The sequence below is a fragment of the Rhamphochromis longiceps genome, linkage group LG17, assembly GCF_057381845.1.
Source record: "Rhamphochromis longiceps isolate RC_006_pf linkage group LG17, R_longiceps_female_GT1.1, whole genome shotgun sequence".
NCBI classification, from domain to species: Eukaryota; Metazoa; Chordata; class Actinopteri; order Cichliformes; family Cichlidae; genus Rhamphochromis; species Rhamphochromis longiceps.
Window position 1 is genome coordinate 16,128,499 of NC_140573.1, and position 11,894 is coordinate 16,140,392.

An 11,894-nucleotide genomic window follows, 5' to 3' on the forward strand; every position below is an offset into this window, starting at 1 on the left:
CACTTTCAAAATATCGCGTCCATGTGGCCACCTGCTGTGAAGGAGCGAGATCCTTCAGCTCGCAATGTAAAAACCCACCATCTATGCATATATTGCAACTACAAAATTAGTCTTTATTTATAATGAGCCATGAAAATGTTGGAATATCTTATTTGATTATTTCTAATTTCTGACTAAATTTATTCCAAAATGTCAGCAAGCATCCTCTGGTTTTAACCTTATTCAAGATTCTTTATTTGTCAGTTGCATAGTTATGAACAGGGTTGGTCAAGTTACTTGAAAAAAGTAATCAGTAACTAATTACTGATTATTACCCCCCAAAAGTAATCCTGTTACCCTACTGATTACTTATTTTTGAAAGTAATTAGTTACTTAGTTAATCTTTAAAAACATTTACACCATTTTTCTGCATAATCCATCATATAAAATGTAATCAAATGAAAAAGTCTCTTTTTAAAACTTGTTTTATTAGTTTTAATTTTTAAACTTTATGCATCAAGCAAAACTTTAATTATATGCAACATTCTCTGACTGGAAGAAATTTGTTTAACATTTAAACCTATTTTCTGCACATTCCAGCATATAAAAAATAGGCTTTTGTGTTTAAACTCACACTTTCAAACAGATGCTGTAAAAGTTTTCTTCGAACAGCAGACGCTAATGTTTTTGTCACTTACGGAATCAAACTCAAAGTAAGGTCAGTACTTCCACACTTTAAATGCTGCACGGTCATACTCTCTCTCTCGAGATATATTATAGTATCCATTATATTATCCATTGTTGATCTGCACGCAGCTGTTGCCACGAATGCCGCACTCGCTTAGGTCACTGTCGTGAGACACTCACACACAAAAAAAAAATCATGGTTTTAGTAATGCAGTAACGCAGCGTGCTCACGGGAAAGTAACAGTAAACGAATTACCTTCTTTGCAATAGTAATCCCTGTCTTTACTCATTACTTGAAAAAAGTAATCGGATTACACTAACGTGTTACTTGTAACGCGTTACTGCCCATCTCTGGTTATCAACAATCTAGTAATGACTGGTCTTAGTTTGTTCTCTGCAGGCCACTATGTCAAGCTGAAATTAAATCTGGCAATGAGCTAGAGTCATGTGAAAAAGTCTTCCCGTGACTCTATGCAGTCCTATGAAAAACTAACACATCCTTAGTGCTTCCATAGGTAATTGAGAGGGCCAGTCACAGCAGGAGTTGTTTTAACACACTCCCACAGTGTTCCCAGACTTGAACATCACACAAATTTACTCCAAGGTCATACTGCTTTATGCTTAGAGAACATTAAAAAAAACAACAACCATAAAGCCACAGGCCTCTGGATTTTAAATGTTAACCATTATGACAAGAGAATGTAGATAAAAAAGAAAGAACAAGCATGTCTTGTTTGGAAGGTTGCTATGAGAAAGTCTCTTCTCTCTAAAAAGAACATGGTAGTACGACTTAGATTTGCAGAGTTGCACCTGAACAAATCTCAAGACTTTTGGAACAATGTCTTTTGGACAGATAAGAGCAAAGTGGAGAAGTTTAGTTGTAATACACAGCACAGTGGTGAAGGGTTAATGATTTGGGCTTGTGCAGCCATAGGACCTGAGCGGTTTGCAGCAGGAGCCTATCCCAGCTGCAACAGGGGAAGAGGCACCAGTCTGTCGGAAAGCTAACACAGAGGGGCAGACTATTCAAACTCACATTCACATGCATGGGCAATGTACAATCATTAGTTAACCCAGTGGTTCCCAAACTTTTTTTGCTGGCCCCCCTTTGTTTTACAAGAAAAATGTTGGCCCCCCCCCCCACCGCGTGCACGCGCGCACGCACACGCACTAACACATCCTCCAACCACACACACCCATATTTTGCTCCATTGCGGTTTATTTCACACCTCAAACATTTAGTAAACAATTAAGCAAATACAAGTAACCTGCAATAAATTACAGGTAGTAAGAAAATAAACTACTAACTCTTTTACGCTACGTCCACATCTACACGGGTATTTTTGAAAACGCAGCTGTTTCTATGCGTTTTGACCTTTCGTCCACACGTAAACGGCGTTTGGAGTCACCGAAAACGGAGATTTTTTTTAAAACTCCTTTTTTGCGTTTACGTGTGGACGAGGAATACAGAGTTCATCATGCAACGTCAAAGGTATGTGCCTTTTTCCACATCACCCTGTGCGCCACGTTATTGTTTACATGAGATGAATTGCAGACTGGCAGATAGAGACAAATGTGTTAATCTGACCATCTTCAGGTTTTACAGGCTTACATTTACACACGCAGTTACTGTCCCTCCATTTACAAAGGCAGAGGCGTCACGGTGTAATTATTTTACATGTAGTTGTTTTTTTTCTGTGTAATAATATTCAACATTGCTATCAATACATTTTTCAAAAAATGCCTCTCTGAGCAAAACAGGTTTAAAACATAAATAACGGTGGGATACTGTTTGTCCGTGATTTGAACCGGGGGAACAAATCGTGGCAGGATCAGCTTGATATCATTTGTATCCCACTGTAACTTTACTCTATAAAGTATAGTATGTATATCTCCAAAATGTCAGGAGTAGTTAGTCATTACAAGAAGTGTTTGTGAACTAAATCACGAATGTGGGATACTGTTTGTCCGTGATTTAAACAGCCCAGCGCTGCTCCCGACGAAGGGAAAACCAATTCTGCAGTGGAGACCTACCTCGGCACTTGTGCAGGTGAAACCAAAGGGAAGACATGCTTCACCATATTTTCTAGTCTTTGGCTTAGAATGAAGTTGGTTTGGAAACATATTCAGCGATGCTTCATCTCCTGCTTTGCGTTTCTGTAGGCGCCCATGCTAGCAGTGTCCAAGCATTTTGTTTTTTGTGTGACAAAAATAAACTGAAAACTAAACCTTGGAATATGTTATTAGTTTAATTCCAAAATATTTCCAAAGCACACTTCAGTTCACACTGCTTGTGATTTTACAGTGTTCAAATGAATACTCTTAGACTTTGCATTCAACACAATGAATGCATTTGTATCAAGTTTCAACTTTTAAAAGTGAGGCTACATCTGAATCTTTCTTTAAAAGGAATTGCACCTAAATTTGCAAAAACTGTAACTATAATATGATATATACAACTGTTAAAAAAAACTCAGTTTTACACCACATTCTATTGTGATACAACAACTTGGATTTCTTTTCAAGTTTCCTCAGGAGAACAGCTTAATTAATAGAACAGAAGTATAAATAATATCCTTCCTAAAATACGCATATCTCAGGACTGTGGGAAAGAGCAAGAGGAGGAAACCCACGTAGGCACAGGAAGACCACAACAGAGCAAATAACCCACAGAAAAGTCCCAGCCTGGATTTGAACTGGGTACCTTCTTGCTGCAATGTAACAGTCCTAAACACTAGACAGCTGTACTCTTTTGACTGTCTGGATAATTTCATCGCTTCAGGCACATAAACCGAATTCAAATGTGACACCTTTAGTGGGCTACAGCCTCAAACACGGAGACAAAAGAAGGCATTTCTTTGTTTGCAAGCCAAAAAAATGTTGGAGCTATTATTCATTAGTGATTCTCATTTCTCACACATCCCATCCCTAAGAAGATTTTAAACTCAGTCTGGAATCATTACCAAATTATCCCACTTCTCCCTGGTGTCCATTGCTCTGCTCAGCTACAGGGAAGTATCCTGCAAGCTCATTGGTCAGTGCGTGCTTCTGTCCTGCCCATACAAAGTATGTAGGCTGTCCTGACTGGTCTCGCTCTTGTGTATACACAAAGAAGGGGCTGAGTTCAATTGCCAGAGCCGACCTGACCAGGCCGACTCCACCTGAAAGCTCTGAGCAGGGGTGGTAAACTCGCCCGCTGACAGGATGCATGTACAGCGCCTCGGGGCGGAACAGGACAGAGAGTTTCTCTGCGCCGCCACAGTATGATAGCAGCTCCTGCTCGCCCTGCGGTCCAGTGGGGCTCTGCAGCAGGTGGGTGAAGACCACAGGTCGGTCATCGCAGCGCAGGAAATTCCTCTCCCTGCCGCACAGTGACAGGAAGGGGAAGTCATCCTCGTAACGACCACTATGATTCATGCGCAGACGAGTGAAGAAGAAGACTAGGAATTCCTTATCTGGTAACAAAAAACAAATAAATAAAAAATGAGGGCATCAGTAATGGTCTCACAAGTGGTATTAATGCAATTTACTTGAAATTAAAATAATTCAACTGTATATGAACATCGCACTACATTTTGTATAAAACTTTTTTAGTATAACATAAGAATGTGATATTAAATCCATAATTAAATGTCACAGTTTATCATCTCAGTGTAACACAATTTAAATGTCTCTCAAGGATTATCACAAAGTAAATTTTTTTTTCTTTTCCCAGTTTAATGTACAACACTACAATGTATTCAAGCTGGCTGCAATTTAAGTGAATTGCGAATTGTGAAATGTCACAAGTTACCTCTCATTTCTTTAGTCTGGTTCCTTGCATCCAAGAATCCAGACATTTTTATAATTAACTGAAATACCTGGTATAAGTGGTCTCAAGCACTTATTTTCTGAAGTATTTCTACATCATGTGTTTAATGTACATAGCTAAGGACCGGCCGCATATGTAATACACCTTATAAGTTGTTTTTAATTTAAAAAGCGCAAATGGTTCAAATATAACCATTTAACATTTGTACATGAATAACAGTAAGACAGAAGGAATAAATAACAAACAGGAGAAATATATACAATCAAAAAGGAAATAAAGGCACACACTGGAGAACAAAGTGCTTGGAAGCAGTGCATTATCACGTGTATCATTCTTGTAAGTGGTCTGAATGGTGAGGTTTACTCAGACCATAGCTCATATTGGTGAGGATGGTGGGCAGGGGTGGGGTGTGGGAGAACAATTTTTGTTAACAGTCTAAATGTCCCAGGGAAGAACCTGTTCATGAGTCTGGAGGTGTGGGACATCCTGGGCTCAGTAGTGGAGTACAAAACACCCAGGCAGTAGGACGGCTCGCTCTCCACTGAGGTGTGGTAGAAGACCAGCGGCAGCTTCTGGTCCAGGTTATTCTTCCTCAGGATGCGTAGAAAGTGCAGCTGCTGTTGGGCCTTCTGCTTGAAACACTTCATGGCTACAGACGTAAGGGCTATGGGTCTGTAGTCATTGAGGCGGTCTATTCCAGTCTTTTGGAGGATGGAAATGATGGCTAAGGCAGACAGGTGGGAATGGTGGCATGAGTCGGGGAGAGGTTGAACAGCATGGTGAGGATTCCCTGACAGTTGTTTCACGCAGGCTTTAACAACATCCCATGGGATGCCGTCAGAGCCGTCAGTTCTCCTGGGGTTCACCGCAAGGTTTGATCCACTTCAGAGAAAGTTTCATCAATGCTGCCTAACAGCAGCTAACAATGGTAAAACAGCACCGCTAACCAACAGAAAAATTCAGGACATCCTCATCACCTCATCTCAATATCATGTCATCTGACAGACGTGAGCTTAAGTGATTCATTGATGTGTATCAGACTCCATTCACAAAGTTTTGCAGCATCCTCCAGAATAAACAGATGTGGACACTCAGAATTCTGATGTTTGAGGTAAATAGTGGACTGACTGCCTGCTCTTACTACAGATTAACGCTGGCCAGAGTTGTTTGTTCTACAGAAGTCACTAAAGCTACGATAATGCACATGATTTGGGAGGCGTAAGAAAACAGAAATCAGTCAACTGCAATCTACCAGCATATAGCGGTGATATTTTACACGCTGTACCTTTAAAAAAAAAAAAGAAGAAGAAGAAGAAGAAGAAGAAGAAGAAGAAGAAGAAGAAGAAGAAGAAGACATTCTTAAGGATGGGAAAAAGGGGTGTGACCATTACACCAGAACCGGACTGAAAAATCAATGACAACTGGTCGTATGGAGTGATGAATACAAACTTTACATTTTGGGCTCAAATTGTCGGCAGTATGTACTGAGGATACCAAACGGGACGGAAGAACAAAACACTATCTTCCCTGAGCCTGGACCTCAGAATTAATGAAGGGATGAGAACAAAAGAGTGCCAAAATCCAAGAGAGAGAGGTTCCAAGCTCGTTAGAATTATACAAACTGTTTATGCCTTAAACTGTATTTCCATGCATGTTTGGATATTTTAATAAATCGTTACATACATTGCCCATTTTCAATTATAAAGAAATGATGGGCCAGTCAAGAGTTTTGCTGTGTACTGTAACGCTGTCATTTCTTAATGTCAAAATAAATAATAAGTCTGTGCTGTATGTTTCTTGGTTACCTTTAAAGCAGGTGACAAAGTTTTTCACTTTGGTATCATCGAGGAAAAGCTGCAAGTAGAGGAATGAAAGTTAACATGATATTTACTGCTAAAGGGAGACTCCGGATGTTTACTTTTTGAAGAGCTAGTTTACTTTCTTACCTGTCCTTGATGGTCGATATAGTAGAAGTATTCTCGGATGCGTGGTGTGGGGCTCTGGCCCTGGACGTACGTAGCGGTCGCTCTGGAGGCGGTTAAGCCGGCTGGTCCGCGGCGCAGAGCGGCCAGAGCTCTGGCGCTGAAAGCCGCGGTCCGGAGGAACAACATAACCGAGTAATAGTAAATAGGCTCCGTATTAAACACGGGAACCGAAAATGTGGTGTTTCACAAACGACAGCCTGTGTGTTTCTGCTATTTGCACACCTTACACAACTCAGATTAAAGCCCCAAGTGTTTACAATCGAACAAACGTTACCCGGAAGTGTTTAAGTGGTGCAATGTGGTCATTTATTTTCTGCTGCCACCTAGTGGATGATATCATGCACGCGTTTGAAATGCAGATGTAACGCGCGTATATTTCATGAGAGGCTCGACACATTAGAAAAGAATAATAGAATTCTAATTGTAATCTTTACATATTAAATACCTGTGTTGTTATTTTACTTGGCCGTATCTAAAAATGTAGTGAAACAGACATTTTTAGACTTTGTAGATAAGAATCAGGTCATCCTAAAAAAAAAAAAATCTGATGTGTTTGACTTGTCGGTTTGCGGTAGAAAAATGTGAAGTCCAACTCCAAGGTTATGATAGATGGATGAAGCCTTTATTTGTCACATTTGTTTTTTTACAATTATTATTGTTTTGTTCTTATTCTTTCAGTTTTATCAAATACTATTTGGTCTTTATTATCAGTCAATCAGACTTTATTGCTTTTTTTTATGTCAGTTCTTTCAGTGCTAAATGTACAGCACCCGTTCTGCAATGTCTGATTCGGCTGGTTCATATTGAACACCATGTAAAATCTCTCACATCAGCTAAAAGTGAAGATGTTTGAGAAGATATAGCCATAGCAATTTTTTAAAAAAAGGCCAGGTGTACAGCATAGACCAAGTGAAGGTAAGAACAAAATACAGAGTATAACACATATGTATATGGATGTTACATGTTTGACAGTGACTGGTTGCATTAGTTGGTACTAACCTCATAACCACAGAGTACATATTGTTTCTGTTACAATGTTATCTCATTGTATATTAACTGCTAAAGAAAGAGTGATCAGGTTTATTTGAATGCACCCTCTACAGGGAGTGCAGAATTATTAGGCAAGTTGCATTTTTGAGGAATAATTTTAATATTGAACAACAACCATGTTCTCAATGAACCCAAAAAGTACTTGGACGCGTGTGATGGAGCATTGTCCTGCATGGAAATCATGTTTTCCTTGAAGGATGCAGACTTCTTCCTGTACCACTGCTCAGAGGTGTGGACTCGAGTCACATGACTTGGACTCGAGTCAGACTCGAGTCATTAATTTTATGACTTTAGACTTGACTTGAAAAAATGTTCTAAGACTTGTGACTTGACTTGGACTTGAACCGGTTTACTTGAAAAGACTTGATATTTTACCCCAAATATAAAATTTAACATGCATATTATATGGAGATTGAAAATGTGACGTCATTCACGGGTAGAACCGCAAAGGATTCTGGGAACTCGTGGCAAGCGGTACTAGCGCACGCAGGCTTTCAATTAAAATCAGTCACACAGCGATAAAAAGAAACACAAAAATGTCAAGAAGCTGTTGTATTATTAACTGCAATAGCCGGTCGCATGACAGCCACGGGAAGCCGACGGGTAAAGAGATCGGTTGTTATCGGATTACGTCGTTGAAGAGAAATTGTTCGAGCCATGTTTCCGAAGTAACAAAGAGGCGACTGGATTGCAGCCATTCAAAGATCAAATATAACGTCCTAGAACACTCCAGCTCACAGGTTAGTCTGCTCCAAGCATTTACACAAAGGTCAGTCTTCTGTTGTAGTTAATGCGTCATTTTTCTTAACATAATTGGTGATATAGGTTACAAGCAAGTCTGGCGCTGAACAGAAATTGTCGCGCTATGCTCCTTTGTTTATTGTGCATAAATAGTGAATTGTCCTGACACAATATTGCGTTTCGCTTCTGTTATTATGGTACACTGACAAAAACACATACTTTTATTCACAGGATAAAACAGGTTTTTTGTATCACTAATTGCCCAGTACGATTACAGCATACAATATTATTGTCACTGCTACATTTCTGTGATGCTACCAGAAATTATTTCCACTACTAATTAATTACCGTTGAGCTCAAAGGTTATATTAATAAACGGTTAACGAATGTGTATTTATGAAGACGATTTGTGAGACTGGTAAACTTATGATGCGTACGATGGTCTTTCGTTCTACACGGTGCATTTCAAGGTCCTGCACCCATCCGTCGGTAAACTGTACCTGGGCTTGTTGCAGTGACCGGAAGTTACTAAACTTCATGAGTGTATGCACTCACTCCAAGAACCGTATGATTATAAATATGCATATAAATATGCTAAGATGAGATAGCTGACTTCATCTAACTAGCAAATGTTTTCCAGGCTACGTTGGTGATACAGTTTTTTTTAATGTGTATGATATTTTTGTCATGCGATTTTAAAGCTGGTCCTACAACCGCATCCAAGAATAACATGCAGCGTATCTCAGAACTGTCGGTGAAAATTATTCTTGGAGCTAAGTTTAACTGAGCTGCATTTTAAAGAGGTGCAATTTCACAATTTGTGTATATTTTCTAAGTTCACTATTTTGTATGTGTTGAGAAAAACACAGATTTTAAAATTACATGGTCTAATATTTACATTTAGCATATAACTGCAACATTATTTTTTCGTTTGTTTTTTTTTAAAGACTCGAAAGGACTTGAAATTCAAAGTTTCAGACTTGTGACTTGACTCGGACTTTTACACCAGTGACTTGAGACTCGACTCTGACTTGCCTGACATTACTTGAGACTTGACTTGAGACTTGAGGATAAAGACTTGAGACTTACTTGAGACTTGCAAAACAATGACTTGGTCCCACCTCTGCCACTGCTTGAAGAAGGTGTATTCCAGAAACTGGGAGTTGAGCTTGACTCCATCCTCAACCCGAAAAGGCTGTAGCTCAGGTGGCAGAGCAGGTCTGCCACTAATCAGAAGGTCGGTGGTTCGATCCCAGGCTGCCTCCGGGCTGCATGTCAAATATCCTTGGGCAAGATACTAACCCCATGTTTGCCTACTGGTGGTGGTCAGAGGGCCCGGTGGCGCCTGTGTCTGGCAGTGCGCCCCAGGGCAGCTGTGGCTACAATGTAGCTTGCCATCGCCAGTGTGTGAATGGGTGAATGACTGAATGTAGTGTAAAGCGCTTTGGGGTCCTATGGACTAGAAAAGCGCTATACAAATGCAGGCCATTTACCAAACCAGTACTCCACCTCCACCTTGCTGGCGTCTGAGTCGGACTGGAGCTCTCTGCCCTTTACCAATCCAGCCACGGGCCCATCCATCTGGCCCATCAAGACTCACTCTCATTTCATCAGTCCATAAAACCTTAGAAAAACCAGTCTTGAGATATTTCTTGGCCCAGTCTTGACGTTTCAGCTTGTGTGTCTTGTTCAGTGGTGGTCGTCTTTCAGCCTTTCTTACCTTGGCCATGTCTCTGAGTACTGCACACCTTGTGCTTTTGGGCACTCCAGTGATGTTGCAGCTCTGAAATATGGCCAAACTGGTGGCAAGTGGCATCTTGGCAGCTGCACGCTTGACTTTTCTCAGTTCATGCGCAGTTATTTTGCGCCTTGGTTTTTCCACACGCTTCTTGCGACCCTGTTGACTATTTTGAATGAAACGCTTGATTGTTCGATGATCACGCTTCAGAAGCTTTGCAATTTTGAGACTGCTGCATCCCTCTGCAAGATATCTCACTACTGACTTTTCTGAGCCTGTCAAGTCCTTCTTTTGACCCATTTTGGCAAAGGAAAGGAAGTTGCCTAATAATTATGCACACCTGATATAGGGTGTTGATGTCATTAGACCACACCCCTTCTCATTACAGAGATGCACATCACCTAATATGCTTAATTGGTAGTAGGCTTTCGAGCCTATACACCTTGGAGTAAGACAACATGCATGAAGAGGATGATGTGGACAAAATACTCATTTGCCTAATAATTCTGCACTCCCTGTATATGTATGGAACGCCAGGACTGCCATAATGAATTAATTAAATACACCATTAAATAATTCATTAAATGTGGCAATAATTAATTAAAATTGGAATTAATTAATTAAATAAATAGTTATGACACATGTAATTAATTAATTATTGACACATTTAATTAATTATTTATGTATTTCACATTTTAATTAATTATTGACACATTTAATTAATTAATTATTGACATATTTAATTAATTATTTATGTATTTCACATTTTAATTAATTATTGACACATTTCATTAATTATTGACACATTTAATTAATTATTTAATGATATATTTATTTATTTCATTTTGGCAGTCCTGACGCCTGGCTCTCATCATGAAATAATTTTATCTGTCAGCCTCACCCATCAAACTCAGGGGGCGGGGTTAACGCTGATCGAGTCAAAACCATTGCTTTGGCCTGGTGGCCATTGTTTCTAGCACACAACAACCGGCATGTGGAAGCTAACAGAACTGAGCTTTGAAAAACCCTGTTTGTGTGTTACCAAATACCGTTTTAATATTTTTTTAGCCGAGAATGTAGTGGTTTAATCTTCATGTGTCTGGTCGGTTTGTCAAGATACAGCCTCTTTGCAAAAGTGTTTCGATGATTTCGGAGATGTCGTCCCAGTCTCACGGCAAAGCGTGGGATAGACCCGCTCGCCTCGCAAGCAATCCCACCGACAAAGCGCAGGCCCCGGTACACAGCTGTAGTAACCCCCGCTGACTTCTTTTACTGAGGTTATATTTATCGGTGTTTTATTTCCTGATGTTCTTATGTGTCCTACGTGTTTCAGTCGCCAATTCTGAATTATAACTAACATTAAAAACATGTTTAAGGAGGAGAGAGAGCAAATAAATCTGTTTAACATCTGATCTTTGGGTTTTTGTTCAGTAATCAGCGTGACCTGTGTATAAACACATAAAAGAGATAACGTTGGTGTTTCCGTCATGTAGTAACTGCTGGCTTTAACTGTACAAAGGTTGTTCGACACTATGAAACACATACAGACTTCATGATGTTCGGCTAATATTTTTATTGTGAATATTAATCATGCTGACCTCGCTCTGTACACCACGCAGCGAGGTCAGCATATCCACGATATCCTCAGCTCCATGAGTTAACACAAAGTTTCCCAGCTGACTATCTAACTGCCAACTATTCCAGAGACGTGAAAATATACAGCATAAAGAAAAGTGTAAGAGACTCAGCAGCAGATTAGAATAACAGTTATACATTTAATAAATCACCAAATGAATCCAAGAAACGAGCAAACCTGTTCCGACAATTTGAATTTGTATTCCCTCAGCTGCAGACTCGCTGCTGTTTAAATGTTTGAAAAGGAAGATTAGATATAAAAAACGTC

General features: G+C 39.8%; 1 protein-coding gene across 1 annotated transcript; it reads right to left on the bottom strand.

Annotated features, from left to right (window-relative positions):
• Positions 1–1,970: 1,970 nt before the first annotated feature.
• lg17h8orf82 (linkage group 17 C8orf82 homolog) lies at positions 1,971–6,767 on the bottom strand. The gene is made up of 3 exons (XM_085387469.1): positions 6,424–6,767; positions 6,283–6,331; positions 1,971–4,121 (listed from the first exon to the last, which is right to left on the bottom strand). Exons 1-3 carry the CDS (start codon positions 6,586–6,588, stop codon positions 3,634–3,636), a joined length of 702 nt encoding a protein of 233 aa, XP_085243595.1. The 5' UTR covers positions 6,589–6,767; the 3' UTR covers positions 1,971–3,633.
• Positions 6,768–11,894: the final 5,127 nt, after the last annotated feature.